Here is a 20,076-nt window from a genome sequence, read left to right as displayed (position 1 = left end):
CAACGAACAAGAACCAAGCAGTAAGAACAGAAAGGCAACCTGCTCTCAAATAGACTGCACCAGATTAACCTCACAGACACTGAACAGGCTTCCCCTGAATAGCAGGTTAATGTGCAAAAAAGTAAAACAAAAGCTACTCAAGCTTGTCTAAAATAAATGATTACTCTGTAACTAACTTACTGTAGCAAGCATTGTGCCAATCCTTCTGCAAACCGCTTTGGCAAAAAGACATCTGACAGAATTAATGAAAGATAAGGTCTGACGCAACAGAAGTCAACAGCCTTTAACAAATTCAAAGTGGAATTAATAATCCCAAGGTGATGCAGGGCAGAGCTAAGCGATCAAAGCCATGTGCTGACATAACATTTGGAAGAATTTGAATGAATTTGCCAGGTTTCCTGATCCAGTATCAGAGAAATCTTCCTCCTTTGAGAAAAATCAAATGCTGAGCTACTGAGAAATGACAGACACCACACACAGCATCTCTGAGATGCCCACAGTAAGTACTCAGTCCTGAAGTAAGGGTGTCATGTGTCCAACTAATCAGCAATGACAGTCACCTCTGAACACAGAGCAACTTCACTCTGGAAGCTCTTCACCAGCCAAACTGACTCACCAGCTACACAGTGTACTGTGTCCATCCTGGACATTTACAGGTGTACTCATCACCAAACATTGTTGGGTCAAGCCACCTGCCAGGAGGATGACTCCCAACCACACAGCACGCAATGCCATCACATGAGGATGACTTCTGGATTTGATAGGGACAGTGTCAGAAGCAGGAAACTTCTTAACCTAAGAGATTAAATCCATCACACCAAAACCCAAAGGTCCAAAGGGCAGATCTCTACTTGAGATGTGGATGTTATCAATCTTGAGGCCTTCTGAAGGAGCGAACTCACATTTTAAAAGGGAGAACACATTACCTAGGCTAAGACTGCTGCAGAATTCTAAAGCACAACTTCCCATGGAGTTTCACTGCCCTGCTAAGCCTGGTTTGCTATTTGTAAGGCAGAAACAAGAGTATCCAAATTACTAAAATCAGGGAAGGTATAGGAAAACACTGCAACTTCCACCAAGGAATGCAGAGAGCCCAGGACAACTGGGGAAACAAGTGGAGAAGAGCATGGAGTGCACACTGTTTTCATTTCAGTATGGAAATGAGACACAGCTGGAGAATGAGCTTGTTCCTGGTAACCATATCCCAATCATGGATTTAATGGAAAACCAGCACATGTCTCAAGTTGGCTTCTGCCCATCTACTGCTCTGACTTATGGAATGGAGAGTATGCTCAGAAAGAACAAGCTGAGGAGTCTCCCAACAAGGGCATGTTGCTTTCTTAATCAAAATTTGGAACTCAAAATCCTGAAGTTCTTACTGTGCAATGCAAAAGCTCACTGTGACTCAGAGAGGACCTCAATTCTGAGCTTAAACTCCTGGGGTATTGAACGTACACCAAGCTGCTACAGGCACCAGCAGAAGAATGCAAAAAGGCATTAACAGTAGTTGTCCTTAGCATCACATTTAGGTACGACCTGAAGAAGTCAAAGATACAAAGAAAAAGGTCTAGACTTTACTAGGTGCGTGCAAGTAATGCAACAAATGGACAATAAGATCTAAAGCATCGACCTGGAAGAAGAGATGGAATATTTGTCTTAATAGGTAGTCTCAAGAGAGAAAGACTTTGAAACATATCCAAACCTAGCGCCCCAGTTTAGGCAAATACGTATGTGGCATGCTGCAGGGCAACATATATACGGGATAAAAAGTTCAACCATGTTTAGTTTCTGGAACATCTGCAGCAGACAAAAAACTGTCCATCAGAAGAGGGCTGGGCTATGAGCACATCGAGACATCTGATCTTTTGCTTGGAAGCTTCTCTCCTCCCATCACACACTCATGGAAGAGTAAGCTTAGGAAAGGACAAGGAGTGCTCTCAGGTGGACATACAGCATCCCACCTGTGAGCAGAGCCAGCAAAGAGTACAAGGCAAAAGCATACCTGATGCACAATAACTTTGAAGCCATTACTTCCTTGAGCATTTGTAGGGCAAATTTTTGGGGTTCAAGAAAGGAAAACCTCACTACTCAAACAAAGACTCAAACTCTGAGCTATGTATTTCTCCAGACAGAAATAAAGTAACACACCAACACTGAAGCTGTCAGACAGACCTCATACTTAGATGTGCATTTCTGTTCAGCTTTTCAAATTGGAGCATTCCTGGCACATTCACAACACTAGTCCTAAGCACCTGAAACTATGAGATTACCAAGGATGAACCCAAACAATTCACTGCATTCTCAAGATTTTTATTCATTTTTTACAGTAAAGACTTTGATTTACAGAGGAATTTGGAGCACCGTGTAAGGATCTCACATCATTCATCCTTGTTACTTCAGAGGAAAGCACTATTCGATGCACTGCTCCAGAGTGATGCAATTCCTGTTTGCTCTTCTAGAACCAGCACTGGATTGCAAAGCCTTTCAGCTCCCTATCCTGAAAGCATGCTTTTATAGCAATCTGTACAGATGTAGAGAAATACTTCTCTATTTCAATTCTTTGAAAGAAGTTTTCCATTAAAATAAATAGAATAACAGGAAAAATAAGCTCTAGAAGATATTTTCACCTTTTAAAGGGCCTTAAAAGCATTACTTCTCAAGCTGCTATAAAATTACCTGCATTTCATGGAGAAATGAAAGCAAGACTCTGGCCCAAAAGAACTACTGTAGTGGTAAAATAATAGCCAGCACTGAGCTTTAAAAAATAAATCTAATATTAAATAAACACATATTTCCAAGGTCGAGCCCAAGCCTTTCTTCTTTTCAGAACACAGTACTACAAGTTTCACAAGAAGCACATTTTCTTCTTTATTCCTTTATCCATCACTGGTACCTTAACACATACAATGCAGTTCAGAGCTTCTTTTGTCCCCTCCTCCTTTTTAGCACTGTGCCCCCACTCACCCGTAACGGCATCATAGAACTCTTCTTCACTATTCATCCTTCAGCGTGAAATCTCTGTACAGCCAGCTCAGCTTCCTCTAATGCATCGTTCAACTTGATGTAGAGCTTAAGTGTCTGTATGCTTCTGAAGTCTTCTTTTGCAAATACCCAGCCACTTTAGATGATCTATTTGACAAGACAGGGAAGAAGAATTAGCAGCTGCCATACTTCTTGCAAGCACAAACACACACACTTGACAAATACTCATTTTCCTACTTCTTCCCATGACAAAAGAAAGCATTGGATTCTTGCATTCATAAAACAGTCACTATGATTCTGAAGTCCTTCTGAAGATCAGTTCTACCTACTACAAGAACAGCCAACATACTACGACATACTTGTTCTCTCTATATAAAATCATTATGTACATTGTTGTAAAATATACTCTTCTTATTGGAAGTTACATTTCAGACAAGTACAGTGAGAAGGAAGAAAAAGACAGCTGGCAAAACAGAAATCCCTCCTCAGCCAAAAGATAAACCTCACTGCATTCAATACTCAAACCTCATTTCATTCAATACAAGAAAGCTGGGAATAAGAACTTCACCTCATTGTTGCATAAAAGTGTAGGGCCTCGCTTCACATCACGCATTCAGTGGCTACTAGGTAAGTTCTGTCAGGCTATTGCTGTGAACATTTGAACACCCAACAGGAGGTTGTGCTCTCTAGATAGAAAGCGTCAAGAAACAAAACGCTTTCTCACTAAAGCCAAGCACGCTACAAATCACTTACAGATTTATGTAGCATTCCAGCTCTGCATTATGGACAGACTACATTAAAATTATTCCAGATGGTTGGCAATGGTGTAACGTAAACATTTTATTTCGCCCATCTTTAGTCAAAGCAGAACAATCAGAACATTTCAGTTCCACTCTTGTCAATGCTCACCAGGTACCAGCGCTGAGCCAGGCACACAGCAATGCCACCAGCTCCCCCAAAACAACCTCAATGTGTCAGCCTCAATTTTTTTCTGATCCTTGAAGATCCCACTGCTTTTGTGAGAGTGGCTTTTCCAGAGTAATTATAACTCGCACAGTTCCATTCCAATTAAGGGAAACAAAGCCAGAAGCACACTCTATTCCTAGTAGAGGAGCATGCCATGTTTAGAGCCAGTTCCCTCTCTCCTCTCTGCAAGACACCGAATTGCACGATGATGCCCCCTGAACTTCAACTCTTTTCTCCTCACTGCTCAGCACAAAGCTATGCGAATGCATCACACACTGTCCTTTCAACTCACTGTTTCAGGAGGAGGAGCTGAAATAGGCTATTTCACAGCTTCTCCCAGTTAATGAACACAATGTTTATCTTGAAGCATCACACCTCTCAGTGCCAGGTACCTGACTGTCACCTTTTCCTTAGGAACAGCCTACTTTGCTCACCACCAGAAGATTTTACATCAATCCGTGCTTCATTAACATCTCAGCTTACACATCACCTTCAGCAGCTTTTCCTTTACAAGTCCTCACCTCCATAAGGACTGAACTTCACACAACTGCTTCTTCTGCCTGTTGCTACACTGCTGTTGCAACTGCTTTCAGCTGAACACAATTTCCTTCCCTTTTCCTTGTGCTCCAGTCACAGACCTTTAAGCAAGAAAGCTGAAGAAGGCTTATCAGCTACAGATTTCTGACTCGGGTTAGTCAAACTGTCTCACTCTCCCAGGGAAGGATGCAAGAGCTCAAAACACTGACACACTACAGACAGGGATGAATGAAGACTCCCAGTGCAAGGCTACCAGCAAGTGCTCTGCTTGCAGAAGGAGTAACAGCTTTGCATTAAGAAGATGCAGTGCAGGCTGCTGGCAGAGAACCAGAGAAAGGCAGAAACCCTTTAGTAACTGGTTCAAAAGCAGCAGCTAGCCCAGATTTCTGGGTGAACTAAACAGGATGCTATGCTTCTTCTCCAAACAGCAGCAGAATTAATTACACTGCTCTAAGTGCCTACCTCTAACACAAAACATACTGCCACAGCTCACAGCAGACAGGCAGGGGAGATGTGCATGTGTCCAGCACGCAGCTGTCTCACGATGAGCACTAAAATTCCTGAATTTTCTCCATGTGTTCCCTCATCTCCCATCTTTATATCCAGCCCTTGCTTTTTATTCAAGCTCTGGCAGCAGGGCCACCCTACCACTGCATACAGCTCATACAGTAGGATTCTGTTCCCAAGCAGTTCTACCCACCTGCAACATACGCCAACCAGCTGCCAACCCACCCCTGTTTAATTACACCAAGAGCACACTCTCCCTATCCAAACACATCCTGGTAGGAATGCCAGCATACCCCAGCCCTCCAGAGGAGGCACTAAGGAATAAGAAGTCTGACTTACCGATAATAAGGGCACTGACTACAAAGCCAATGAAGCTTTTCTATGAAAATAACCACCAAATATAAGTGTGGTGACTGAAGGGAAAGACCTGAGTGAAGCAGAAGCCCAGGCTGCACTCTGTCCTTGTGATACGCACCTTGCACCACACCCTGAGCTAATCCCTATTTGAGAATGAGGGTTTGGTCATACACTGTAAGTTACAGGCAAGTACTGCAGCTATCACCTGAAGAATATTCATGGCAGGCACTTTAAGCAATAGTCACAAGTTGTTTTAAGGTGTTAGGGGAATTTTAAAAGGATAAAGCAATGTATTTTGCACCTTAGTGCTCATATTACTCCTTTTAAATTCAGCTCTTTACCTTAGCAGAGATTAACATGGATTTGCACACATGAACACAGGATGGTTATCAGCATCCAGCTCTCAGGAGCCAAAAAGCAAGGACTGCTAAAAGCAACATTGAAAAGTTTCTCTCAACCAGGCTGAAGTGCCAGCAGACAAAAACATCCCGTTTGCTTCATGTTCAGCATTTGTAATCTGTATTTCCTCCACACTGCTCACTTCCACACAAGCAACTGCGGGGAGCAGCTTCCATCCAAACAGAGCTGTCCAAGGAAAGGTGCACGAGTAGACCCACTGGGGCTTAGGTCTAATCCAATCCCAGAAAACCTTTCATAAAGTATAAACATAATTTTCACCCTGTTAGTACTGAAGTGTAGATGAAATCCAAAGCGTGTGTGTATGTATGAGACCCATGGCCAGGTGAGATGTGCTGCCTGCAGTTGCCACTTGCACACTGCAAACCTGCACTCCAGGGAAAGAAAAACAACAGCCACCAACCAAAAACCAGCAGACCCACCAACGACTGCCCCACTAAGATCTAAGATTCTGGATCCTCACCACTCATACACAGATTAAGAACAACAACAACAACAAAAAAGCACAACAAAATACCAGGACTTGTCCAAAAATAAACCTGCAAGATCTAAACACGCCATCCCCGTGATTTTGCCAATGTCACACAACGAGCTACTCCATACTAACTCGTTCTTCTAGGTTAGTCTTCCACGAGCCCCTGCTGGTTGACCAGAAGTTACTCCTCCTTAAAGAAACATTTCCATTGCTGTAGGAAGGTGAGCTTCCACTGCTGGGGCAGCTCATGGTGCTGGAATGCTGCTCAGCAAGCACGAGGTTGGCTGCTGCAGGGCTGCACCTGCGCTGTGCTGCTCCTCCAGGCCTGACACTGAAGCTTCACATCGTGCAGCACTCCTGGAAAGCAAATGTGTTCCATTCTGCTTCCTTTACAAATCCTGCTCTTTCTCTCCAATAACACACTTTTAACCCTGTGAGAAGCACAGACTGCAGGAGGCAGCCATCACCCAGCCACCCCATCCACCACCAGAGCCAGGAGCGCTTAAGCAAAACCACATATGGAAACAGCGAGCAGATGTGCAAACAAACCAAGGTTGGCCAGCATGAGCAGGCTGGGCGTTAAGAGCTCAGCCCAGTGGCATTTAGTGCCACCAAAGAATTAATGAAGCAGCACATTCATGAGTTTTTTCCACATGTCTAGCAAGGTTATGCTGGATATGCGCTTCCATAGGGAGTTTTAAAACAAATTAAGTTTATTAACTTGAGAGGAGAATACTTGTATAGGGGAAAAAAAAAGTTAAAAAGAGTGAAAAAGAAATAATGACAATTTGCTAGCAAGTCTCACAATAAAAATGCCACACAGATACTGCCAGAGGGGTGGAATAGAAGGGGCAAAAACCTGCGAGCTCTGAAAGGACCCTCTGTTTTCAGCTGTTTGCATGTCTTTAATAGGTCAGAGGGACACAAACTCAAATTAATAGAAACCAGCTTGGTCAGAATGTAAAGTCAGCCTGGTATGAAAGAAAATTAATTCCATAGCCTGTTTAATCCACCTAAACATATGGAAATAAAAAGCAGATTTTCCATTAGCACATCTCCTGGGCTCAGGATGCAGCTTCTGTCCAGCAATGGGCTCCTAAGGAGCAACCTGCAGATCAAATACATGCAGCCGACATACCGACACTACAAACAAGCTCACAACCCTCTTAAAACACGACTGGTGAAGTAAGAGTCGAGCCCACCTCTTCTCAAGTTGCCAGCTGAAATAAAATATAGCTGCTGTACTTCAAGGGACAGAAATAAATAGCTTGAACCAGAAGATAAATATTCATGCGCTTTTGCTCCGTATGTATCTCCTGAAAGCATCAGACTGCAGTGTTTCATCTCTGAATGAAAGCTTCAGCGAGGATGAATCTTAATTGACTCATGAAATTAGGTTACCGACAACAGTGGATCTAAAACATCTATAAAAAAAATTGCCAAGAAGTCGTTTTAATTGGCAATTTAGATGCCTGCTGTAATTATGATGCACTTGAAATCTCTTCAACCAGCAAACAGCTACACAGATGGCGGAATCCAGAAGTGGATTTTATTTACCAAGCTAGAATTGTTTTTTACTTCAATGTAATGCAGCAGCACCTTCCACAAAGGGGTCTAGGCCTAATGAGACTCGCTCAGCATCCCTGCTCAAGGAGGGCAGCTTCCATCTCAGCTCTGTGCAGCACTGAGCACAGGGGCTCGGGGTGAGGGAAAGCCTGGCCTGCTGCACTGCACAGCTCCTTTGCAGACTGCATCTATCCCTGCTGTGGGCCTTAGTGCAGCTGGGAGCTGTTAAATGTCCCGAGAACAGAGACGTACCTGCACCGGCTCTGAAGGGATGGAGCTCAGTTTGTTCCTAGCTGTCTTTATTGCACTATGGTTTGGATCTGCTACCAGAATCTCCCTCCTGGTGAGCACCTGCGGTTAGAGAAGAGGTTGGGAAGGAACGCTGCTAACCCAAATTAATTCTGTGCTCAGTGTTAATACAGAATCCACCTCACTATCTGCTTGGAGACATTAACCCTTCTAGATAACAAGGTTGTACAGCTCTCAGATCTACATTCAAGACAAAATAAAGCAGTGTGGATGCATGGATGGACACATCCAGCACTTCGGGACCGTAAGAGGGCTGAGATTCAAAGGTTCATATTTCAGTTCTGCAGCTGCAGGAATAATTTGTCTCCTGTGCAAACTCCTGTCAGATTTATGGATAATCACAGGAAGAAAACACTATCCAGCCCCCTGCATTTTCTGAATGGAGGGCAGCTGTAATTCACTGGAAATCTGTCCGATTCAATTATGTGCATAATAAGATGTACTGACAGAATCTGAAGGATCTGTCTAGACAAGCAAATGAATATCCAGTTGTAACTGTATATATTAAAAAAAGCAAATCCAAGTAAGCTTAGTCTATTCTTATATCTTATTGATCCTGAAAATTAAGACATTATCTTTGTGCACTGAGTCAACAATACGTTTGTGAGGAGTATAACCGAAAGCAACCTAAGTCACATTTGACACATCCTAATTGCTTACTCCGTCCATGCTCTGAGGCTTTCAGACATAATTACACCATCATTCACTCTTTCACACAGTACACTGTTAGGAAATAGAGGTCTGAGATCAAGCGTTTTTAATTCCAGATTACATAGTGGTCTATTCCTTAAACTAAAGAAACAATTGAATCCGTATCACATGTAACCTCTATTTTTTGCAACAGGAAGCATATGAACATCCCTTATCTTTCAAAGCAGCAGATAAACAGTGCCCAGCTTTCTCATGGGTCTCACTTTCCCATTTATTCAGCTTGATGATGCCCCTTGTGAGCAGCTATAACACTTACACTGAGCACTCTGTATTTAACACACGTTCTCTGTGGGCTTGATTTTCTTCCCCCCAAAAAATCCATCTTAGATATTTCACAGAAAAAAAGACAAAGCAGGAAGCATTTAAGAACATCGTGTTCATGGCAAGGACAGACGGTTCTTTTCAGGTGTCTTTGTGACTCAAGCGACAGTATTTGATGACGAGTGAAGGACCACAAGAAAGCCAACTTGTAATTGGGAGCCCTGGTTACCAAGCAGTCTGATGCAACATCACACTGTCCAAGAATATGTTATTTCAGATATCAAAGATAATGTATGATCTGCTTTAAATAATAATAATACACATGCATGTGAATCTCACTCTTAAACAAAAAGAACTGCCTGGTTGGCACTGCAAACAGTACTTTATAAACACAGTCTTATCAAAGCAGAAAAGCCTGCTGGTCTGTTTTCCAGCCAACATGAAAATAACAGAAAGCTGAGCTTTCCACCTTTGTTCTAGGTCAGCATGTGTGAAGTTCACACAGTAGAATTCACAGGAAGAAAGGCTCAAAGCATTAACAGTTTCAATCATAAGATCTGTCAGCTTAAGCGTATCATAGAAATCCCTAACAGTTTGAAAGCTGATTTAAAGAAAACACCCAGCAGTGAAAATTACCCTCCATGAGCAGTTATCAAATCACAACACTTACACAGATGTTAGCAAACAACTACTTCTACCACACTCAATTTCCTTGCTTGTCAGTATCACTGAAGCCTTTAACCCATGTAAGTCTTCAGCTACTTCCAGGCATAGTTAAGTTATTTAATCATCATTTTCTCTCCTGAACTTTTGTCTCCCGTTTGCGATGTTACACTGACACAGCCAAAGAGTTTGTTTTGGAAAGAACAGCGTATGTATTCCTGGACAGCAGATGTTTCAGTGCTTCCTTCGGAGCACTCCCTGATGTTACAAGTTCACTAAGAGGTCCAGTCAGTTCAGCAAAGCAACATCAAGAACTGCTCCCAATCCCATCCCAAACTGCCTTCAACTTTCTGTCACGTGGCCATCTGCACGACTTGACAAGTATTTTAAGCATAGCTTTGTTTACAGTAACTGAAACCCAGGGGATTACTGAGGGAGAAATCTCTGCTCGGAACGTCTTGCTTCTGTGCTAGTTAAGCCAGTTCTCCTGCTTCCAACCCACAGTGCAGGGCTGGAGCTTTGGAAGTTACGCAAGTGACTGCTTCCAGAACTTGCCCTGAGGTTTTAGGAGTTCTAAAGCACATTGATATGGAGTTTGTACGACCGTATGTACCCGCGGTTGTACACTAGTAGCAACATGAGCGCAGAGTTATTGCATTCTTGAAGAATAAGTTGGAATTGAATGGAATCAACTCTTTAAAAAGACCATGAGAGACTCATGTCTCTTTCATTTTGAAAGTTTAAGTGAAGGTCACACACTTTAATTGAGAAAATTCACGGTAAATGAACATTTCTGCTTGCATTGAACATGCTTTGGTGGTGGGAAACAGATCACACACAGAATCACAGAATGACCCGGGTTGGAAGGGACCTCAAGGATCGTGTAGTTCCAACCCCCTGCCTGGCAGGGCCACCAAACATACACCTTTACTACATCAGGTTGCCCAGGGCCCCGTCCAACCTGGCCTTGAACACCTCCAAGGACGGGGCATCCACAACCTCCCTGGGCAGCCTGTTCCAGGGCCTGACCACTCTCCTAGTGAAGAACTTCCCCCTAACATCCAACCTAAATCTTCCCTCTTTTAACTTCAAACCATTTCCCCGTGTCCTGTTATTGTCAGCCCTTTCCAAGAGTTTCCTCCCCTCCTGGCAGTAAGTTCCCTTCAGGTATTGAAAGGCTGCAATGAGGTCACCCCGCAACCTTCTCTTCTCCAGGCTGAACAAACCCAACTCCCTCAGCCTGTCCTCATAGGGGAGGTGCTCCAGCCCCCTGATCATCTTCCTGTCCCTCCTCTGGACCCAGACTATGGCTGACAAAAGCCTGAAGGTGATTTCAAACCCAGGTTCTGTCCTGCAAGCAGAGCAGAGCTGCTTCATTAAGCAGCCCTGAGTCCACACACACACAGACAACACATCACCACCCAAAACCAAATCAATACAACACACCGTCTACCTTTCTCACCACGCAGCACTCCTGGTGGCATGTTATTTAAACAGGAGCCTTTTCTCCGTCTATCCTCCTCATGTCGCTCACTGTCCCCCTCAGTAGCTCTGTAAGAGAAGCACACAGCTGTGATCAGCAGCACACAACTCCAAAGCTCCCATTGAGGAGGAGCTGGGGCCACAGGCCCGCGGCCTCCTCTCCTCACAGACAGCACAGCCCCTGCCGAGCTGACAGCACCAACACGGCCCCAGGATGGGCCCACACAGCGCCGGGACCGCGGGGTGGAGGTTCGGGATGGAGGTTCGGGATGGAGGTTCGGGATGGAGGTTCGGGATGGGGCCGGGCCCGAGGCGTTACCTGACCCCGCGTCCAACGACGGCCCCGACACGGCACAACCCGCACCGCTGACACCAAGGCGGAAGTGCGGCCCTCGCAGTGGTTGAGTGACGAAGCTCTCAGCCAATCGCGACGCGAGGCAGCGCACCGATGGAGGAGGATGGACGAATCGGCGGCCTCGCTCTCCATGAAGGAGGCGGGGAATATGCTAATCAGGAGCAGAGCGCCGCGGCCGCACCACGAAGCTAGGGAGACAGCTGGCCAATGGGAGGAGAGAGGGGGGCGGGGATATGTAAATTAGGAAGGCTCCCATGGTACCACTGTTATCTCTGCTATCACTACTATCACACTGCTATCATGCTGTCACTATCTATCACTGCTATCACTGCTATCACTGCTGTCACTATCTATCACTACTATCACTGCTATCACTGCTGTCACTATCTATCACTGCTATCACTGCTATCAATCACTGAATCATCATTTGCTATCACCGCTTCCCACTGCATCATCACTGCTATCACCACTGCTGATTCATCGACTTATCACCACTGCTATCATCACTGCTATCACTGCTATCATCACTGCTATCATCACTGCTATCATCACTGCTATCATCACTGCTATCACTGCTATCATCACTGCTATCACTGCTATCATCACTGCTATCATCACTGCTATCACTGCTATCACCACTGCTATCATCACTGCTATCACCACTGCTATCATCACTGCTATCATCACTGCTATCACTGCTATCACTCCAAATTCCATCTTGTCCCACCTGCGAAGGCAGCTATCACAAATCCCATTCACTGCAATACTGCTTTTCATGCTGCTGGCACTGAAAAAAGGAAGGTATTATGACAAACGTAGCATGGCATTAATCTGTTTCATACAGAAAAGCCTCCTCTTTACAACAGCCCATGTTCCATCGTGCTGCCTCCAGCTTATCCGCCAGCAATCAGTGGTGCCTTATGTCCTATTAGGGGTTTATTTGTCGAACTGGTCCACGAGAGCGTCTTATTTTGATATAATGACAACGTCTGGTTTGAGCTCCGTGCTCAGCAGCCAGTCATTGCTGTGCTCCCCGCACCACGTTACTATTGACGGATGGCAGCGCTTACATCAGAGATTAATTCAACAGTAGGATGCTTTCTTTCTGGAAGTTTAAGTCAATGGGAGCTAATTATACCTATTGATGCAATACCAGAATTGATGGGTGAGTAAGATCCAACCTGATTGAGTGCTGCCGTGGTAACTTCTCTCTGTCCCCAGGATCTCGTCCATCACAGCACGCAGTGAAGGGATGCAGCCCACAGCTATAGGGGGGCTTTCCTGGGGACACCCGTAAACAGAAAAGAAAGGAAAGGTGGATATTGGAGACAGCAATACTATTGACAAAGCCATGGGCTGTTCCAAATCGGTTCAGTGTGTCATTTTCTTTATTTTTAAAGGATTAGCACTGTTGGTCCAGCAGATAACCTGGATGTGTTCAACACGGGGAAAAGAAGGTGGAGGGGGAGGTTTGATTCATGTTTATAAATATCTAAAGAGAGGTGGGAGGCAAATGGATGAGGCCAGGCTCTTCTTGGTGGTGTGTAGCATTAGGGCAAGGAGTAATGGCCTGAACTGGAACATAGGAAGTGCCATATACCACCATGCAGAACTTCTTTACAGTAACGGTGATGGAGCACTGGAACAGGTTGCCCAGGGAGGTGGTGGAGACTCCTTCTATGGAGATATTCATGACCCACATGGACACCGACCTGTCTGACCTGTTGTAGGGCTCCTGCTTTAGCAGGGGGTTGGACTCAAGGACTTCTTGAGATACTTCCAACCCCTGCAGTTCTGACTCTGTGATTACGTGCTGGGACAGTTTTTGTACTGAATGGAATAAAGTCCTACTCACTGGTCCCTAGGCAACTACCAGAACAAATTACTTACCACTAATTCACACGCATCCATCAAAATAAGATCCACATTCATGTTATCCTTCAGTATCTTTTGTGCTTGAATATCAGCCCCTTAACTTTCCAGAAACAAATGATACTAATATGCAGATTTGTTTTAAAAACACGAGTGTTAAAAGGGTTTCGCTGTGAAATTCCACAAAAGCAAACAGTAAAAGAGATGGAACTTGAGCATAAGCAACAAAGCAAAACAGCTGCTGTCCCCGATGGAGTTGGAAAGCTGGGCTGCAGATTGAGCTGTGGGGTAGCAGCGATCACTACGGGTCGGCACCGTGCCTCCCCCATCAGCTCCCATGTCAGCCACTGCTGGCTGCCTGCTTGTAGCCCAGAGCAGGAACCGGGAGCAGAAGGAAAAGAAAAAACTTCATTGATATTCACAATGATGTCTTACGTGTTCAGCATTGTTTTTGTCTAAGGGAGCTCTTTCAGAAAATGTGAGAAGACGAGTTATTAGGTGGAAGAATGGTCATCAGAAGTGAAGAAAGGTCTCTGTTGGGAAGGAAGGGACTGTACTGCTCTGTGTATTAAAGTACCACGAATCCTTTTGATTATCATTTTGATTACCGTGTGCGTATATTTGGTATGATGGATTCAGATTGGGAACTGTGGAAAAAAACAAATTAATGACCTTAACTAAGCTAAACAGCAAATTAAAAGCCTCTAATGATCAAGGTACATGAGTTGAATTTGCAGCTGACAATTGTTCCCTTGCTCTGCCAGCATCAGAATGGTAGCATCCCTCCTTGTCCCCATTGGCATGCAGCATCATCCTGAACCCAGCACCAGACCCAGCCCAGTCCCAGAGCTGTGCTGCCAGTGGGGACCTTCAGAGGGGACCCAGCATCTGCTGGGCTCTGCAGGAGCACCGCCAAGTGCCTGCCTGCTTGTTCCCAAGCACAGAGCACAAACCCCATTTTCCAGCCATCCGGCCCCAGTGCGGAGCAAGCAGGAAGGAGCCTCGCCAGCTGGCTGCTAGCTGAGGGCTCCAGCAGGGAGAAGCCTGGACAAGGAGTCCTGCACAGTGCCAGCATTGCTGCCCAAGTCCCATTTCACATTTGGAATGGTTCCCAGCCACCAGCTCCACTCAGGGCAGGAGCCGGCTGCCCAACTCTGCCAGCTCTCCTCATCCCAGACACTCTGTTTGCAGAACACACTGACAGTTTTCAGTCCGTGCCATTTGGAAGCAGACCTTGCAGGTACTGTCGCCTCACATGCACAAAGGGAAGGTTTGGCTCAAAGCACAGCATTAATACTGGTGTGAGTCGTGTCCAGAAAGTTTCACAGGAAACTTCTCATTGACTAAGATGTGATTTGTTACCAGGCTTACACAGTGCATTCAAATAGCATCACAAGAAAGAACCCCAACCACTGAACAAGTGCCCCAGTAACTCTGCCTTGATGGTGGGGGCTCCTGGTGCTCCCATACCTGGGTGCAGAGTTGGGCCTTCAAGCAGGTCTTCACATGGACCAGAAACAGCCCTGCTTCATGAGACCAGGAGCTGAAGTAATGCAGGGACAGAGGGAGAAGGAATGCAATGGATCCATTAGCCTCTCATTTCCTCAATGTTTCAGCTGTCACGAACACAGACCATCCATTCCAGAAGTGCAGAGCAGAGATCAGGGAGGACTTCAAGCAGCAAACGGATGGACCTCAAAGGAAACCCCAACTCCTGCCTGCAAACTAAAGGCTGCAGCAAGGCTTGCCATCACCTACTGCCATCTTTGCCTTCTCCAGCTGGTCCTCAACCAGCTGCAACATGCACTGCTTACACAAAGCAGGGGAGAGCACTGTTTCACTCATCAGATCAGCACAGCAGCCTTAGTGAAGTCCCCATAGTGAAACCTTTGCTGCTTCACTCTATTTGGCTCCATAAACATGAAAACCATTCTGAAGAACAAGAGCAAGTGCTTGGCTGTGCCATACATGGACCACCTGATGAAGCTCAACCCTCTGTCCATTGTAAAGGATAAAGGAAGGGACACTCCCAGGCAGAGGGATGCTGTCACATTGAGTTTCTGAGATGATAAAATGCAATAGGTGGAAATGAGACCAATAGCAGCACCCTGTTTTTTTCACTGAGAAAAACAGATCGTGTGCTCACAACTGCAGCCTTGGAGGGCAGCACATGTTCTCATTGCTTCAGGTGAACTGAACTAGAAAAGCTTTTTCCTACCTTTTGTATGTGCAGCTGCTATTTAATGTAAATGAACTTACCAGAAATTGAATAACTCCCACACGAGTAATTTTACACCCATCCAGCATTTAAATTCTGAATGCAATAATTTGCAGCACCACAGCAAGGCTAGAATTCCCAAAGCAAGTGGTCTATTTTTAAACCTTTCAAGCTCTATTTTTCTTTATGAGGTGTAGAAATTTGCTTCCTTCTGCTGCTTCAGAACTTAATTCACAACGAAAGTTTCGGGGATGTGTCAGTAAGTACCTTCTACACCAATCGTGGTTCAGAATTACAGTGGTGTGAGAAATCTGAACCTTGGCTCAGACTGAACACTGCCATGGCAAGAGCTGAGCATCACTCCTGAGCACCCAAATATCACATATGGAGAGTGCACTGGAGCAGAATTGAGGTCTATGAGGGAGCTCAGACTGCCCCATGTGCCCCATAAGGCTCTGGTGGAAGAGATAGACCCAACCTTCTTTCCCTCTGCAGTGAGATGCGCTGCCTTCCCTGATGCTGTTGGGCTTTTCCTCCACTTGGGAAAGAAAGAAAATGTTTGTGGCAAATGGAGACGCAATTATTTTAAAACGTTGCCTTTTCTGAGATGTAGCAGCAACAAAAATTACACGCAGATCAAAGAGAAAAGAGGCTGTGCTCAGGGACAGCTCAAAATAACACAGGGCAGTTGCTGAGCAACTTTCCAGTGCAAAGTCTTGCTTTTCTCTGGTTCCTCCCCCATCTGTACAAGAGGGACGGTGTCTAGTATTAGTCAAAGGGAAGTCTGTGTGATTGCCTGAGTACAATTAGATCTGAGGTCTTTGCAAACAGCTCCCATCAATCAACCCCGAGCCATTGATCTTACATCTCAAGCACTTATTGAAAAATAAATTATGCTTTTTTGATCTAATCAACTATTAAGGATCCTTTTCTTCCTTTTAGAAGCTGGGTAAATAAAATTCTTCTATCAGAACTTGCTTAATAATTATTCTGGACACACGGTAGACTGAATCCTGAGTGCAAAGCAAAGCTATGATGCAGAAACCAAAGGCTGATTTCTTTTTCCTCTGCTCCTTTATTTTGTTGGAGCATCTATTCTTCCAACAGGCACTCACACAATTTGGTGCACAATGCTAAATGCAGTCCCATAATCAGGGCATTGTTTGTTATCTGCACATGTGCTGCGGGGATCTGCGTGCTCCAAAGTGGTACCCAGGGATTCCACCTTCCTCTCCTGCTGTGGTTTGTCCCTCTCCTGCTTTTGAGCCACATCTGTTAGAGGAAAAAAGGTTTTGTGCTCTGAGGAGGGACGGTGAGTTTCCATCCATGGGGATCCTTTGGCATCAGGAGTGCAGTAAAGCTGGCTGCTGTCAGCACTCAGGGGGCAGCAGCCATGGTAGGGCTGGGATGAGCCAGTGTGGGCAGGGGCAATGGTCAAGTGGTTGCCATCCATCTGGGGACCCTGAATAGGAGATGTTTAGATCCCTGATGGCCATAAAAATAGGATGCTTCCTTCGTTTTGTCATGGAAATGAAAAATCTGACAGTTCAAAAAGAGGAGTTAGCAGATCTGCCTTGGGGCTGGTGCAGGTGAGATGGGCAGGGAAGACGGTCTGTGTGTTCAGCTCTCTGCCAAAGCACATCTGGAGCACATCTGGGATGGAGAAGCAGTGCTGGGAAAGGGTAACAATGTCACCCATCGGGTCGGAGACCACCCAGCACCTCAACCCAGGAGCCAAACCCGAGGCAGAACTGATGCCTGACCCACACGGGCACTGACATAGCACGGCGTGCCCTGATATTTTCCAGCTTTTTAAAAGCAACGCCCCTTTGCACGCAGCGGAGCAGCACAGCTCTGCCTCTTGGATGCTGCTGGCGCGTCGCCACCCTTTAATTAAGTCTGACGCTGGCGGCAGCGCCTCGGGTCGGCGGCGTGGAGGCTGCGGGAATCGCACAGAGATCGGAATGCTGCGGGGCCGTGGGATGGATGGGGCGTTCAAACTAACAAGGCACAGTAATCGTGTCAGTATTACCGCACTCATTGATCAGATCGATGGAGAGCACAGACCCAGACAGTGCGTGGAAAAACTCCTTTGCCTGCAGGGAAGAGGTTGGCTGGGAGCAGAGAGCAATCGTTTGGAACCCAAATCCTTGCTGCATGGCACAAGCCACGGGGAAGTTGCTGCTATGAGGCTCCCTGACATCCCTTGGCACCAAAGTGCAAGATGAACCATTTCTAGTACAGGTTTCCAGCAAGCACTGGCAGTGCCTGCGGTCAGCTGAGTCCTGCAGATGGGCTAAAACTTGAATTGGGTACTTTGGAAAATCAGTCTCTCCTCACAAAGTGCTTTGGGATCTTAACAGGAAAGTGAGGCTGCCTCCATCAGCAGAAAGAAGAGAACAACACCTGCTCGAGGCTGCTCTTCTGTCAATGCAGGCTGTGGTGGGCAGCAGTGATTTGGATTCTGCCTCTCGATTATCATCAGCTGTACCCTGCTGACCCAGAGAAGCTTATCTCTGCCTTGCCCACACAGGGCAGCCTGATTTGGTCTGCTCTGCTTGCACATAGTGCCATATACAGAACAGCATTGCAATTAAACATTTTCTCTGCTCTATGCTAATGAGAAACAGGAAGAGCTAACAGGATGAACAATGGCAGATAATTACAGCCAAGCAATTACTGACACAATCCTCCGTCCTTGTCTTCACATTGCTTTTTCCACTGCTCAGTGCTTGCCATGAGCCTGATGAGCAGGGCCATAGAGAGGCCCTTGGAGGCACAACCCTAGAGCAGCCCCACATAAGCACATTTGTAGCTTTGTATCCAAGCTTTGTTGTTCCTCTCTGTTTGCCAAGCAAACTGCCAAGGAATCCTTCACTTGCCAAGCAGCAGGACAGCCTGCATTAGCTAACAGTACCTGCAAAAATGGCACATCACAGACTTTGGTCTGTTTGACAGTAGTTTTCAAGCTTTCCAGTGTCTCTCGTGCCCAGTGAAAGAAGGGAAAGAAGAATAAGAGATCCAGGTAGGGAATTATCTCTCTCTTCTCGTTTCCTGCAGGTAGGCAATGTGTCACAACCACAGCTCACTGAGACTTGGGGAAGTGACAGAGCCAGCTGGGTTCCTGCGGCTGTTGGCCTTGGGATAACCAAGTACAGGGTTCTCAGGCAATCATAAAGGAGGGCTGACTCCCAGTATCCCTAAATTCTGGCTTATATAACATGCAGGAAAGTAACTGACTGATTGCTGTCCCTTGGGGACACAGGCACCAGCTCAGTGACCTGCGCGTCACTGGCCAGGCTGAGATGGAGAACAACAAGGACAAAAGTGCTCCTGATGGAAGACCTGGCTCCCACGCAAGGTGGCTTCATATCTCTTGTGTGATTCACTCCCTTAGTTTACACTGGATGTACATAACCTTGTTTCTAGTCCTTGGCTTCTCCCAGTTCACCACATCCTACCTGCAGAGCAGCTGCACCCCACCCAGGGGATCAGCACTGCAGGACCTGATTTCTTATCAAGGACAGGAAGACGTTCAGTCTTTCTGTTTTCCTGTTATTCCCCCATGGCTCATTCCAGCACGTTCTGAACTCAGTGAGACCTCAGTGACTGTTGTGTTCAGCGGCAGCTCTGTCACACCGGAGCCCCCTGAGATGGCTGAGCTGAGTGGTTTCACAAGAAGAAGAGTCTCATAACTGCAGTAAGGAAATCAAGAATCCTGTTATGGACTGCAGCAGCAAACTCCTTGTCTTTGCAGAGACACAGATGTAGCACAACAGGACAGAAGCCTTGGCATGCACGACGCTGGCTGGTGTAACAGCTCTTGTTGCTGAAATGTCATTCATTGCAAGCTAACCCAGTAAATGGAGCTGCTTTAGGTTCCAGCTCTTCTCAGGACCCAGGGGAGCTCTAAGTTTCTTTGTCCTCTACTATTTCTCTGTACCACTCTGACTTCAAATTACTGGCTTGTCTGGAGGTCAAAGCAGCCAGGAATGTTTGTTTGGTCCTGGTAGAGGGAAGACAGGTAAAAACATCCTGAGCACTGTTGTTATTTCTCCTGCAGAGAGCTGATGTTTCCTAAATGCTTTGCCTTCCTCCTATCACTGTAACCCTTTTAATCCCTCCCCACTGTGATTTTATATTCAGATGCCTGACGTATTCCCTATTAGTCTCTGCTGACTTATAGCAAACATCAAAAGGAAGCCTGAAAAAATAAGGAATCAGAGACTAGCAAGGCATAGTTCAGGGCCTGTGAGGAAACAGAAAGGCAGAGGAGGCAGCTTCTGGCAATCTTCTGGCTTGTTCAAGCACAGAAAAGGAGGGCAGAGGAGCCGGGGTGACCATGACTCACAGGGGTGGGTCAAGGAATCCAGCAGAGCTGATCAGGGCTGAACAGAC

The 20,076-nt window shown here is 45.9% G+C and overlaps 1 protein-coding gene across 2 annotated transcripts in view; it reads right to left on the bottom strand.

Annotated features, from left to right (window-relative positions):
• The window catches only part of OSBPL2 (oxysterol binding protein like 2), a 28,887-nt gene extending 17,205 nt beyond the window's left edge, over positions 1 to 11,682 (bottom strand). Inside the window, exons 1-4 of one of the 2 annotated variants that reach the window (XM_015881491.2) lie at positions 11,553 to 11,682; positions 11,205 to 11,302; positions 8,060 to 8,158; positions 2,965 to 3,129 (exon numbers count right to left, since the gene is read on the bottom strand). In XM_015881491.2, coding sequence (XP_015736977.1) covers positions 2,965 to 3,001 — 37 coding nt within the window. In that variant the 5' untranslated portion in view covers positions 3,002 to 3,129; positions 8,060 to 8,158; positions 11,205 to 11,302; positions 11,553 to 11,682. The remainder of the gene's footprint in view (positions 1 to 2,964; positions 3,130 to 8,059; positions 8,159 to 11,204; positions 11,303 to 11,552) is intronic. The other variant, XM_015881490.2, reaches the window with a different exon arrangement.
• Positions 11,683 to 20,076: the final 8,394 nt, after the last annotated feature.

Source organism: Coturnix japonica, chromosome 20 (assembly GCF_001577835.2).
Source record: "Coturnix japonica isolate 7356 chromosome 20, Coturnix japonica 2.1, whole genome shotgun sequence".
Classification (NCBI taxonomy): domain Eukaryota; kingdom Metazoa; phylum Chordata; class Aves; order Galliformes; family Phasianidae; genus Coturnix; species Coturnix japonica.
The sequence above is the reverse complement of the archived record's forward strand: the minus strand, read 5'-3'. Positions and strand labels throughout refer to the sequence as shown.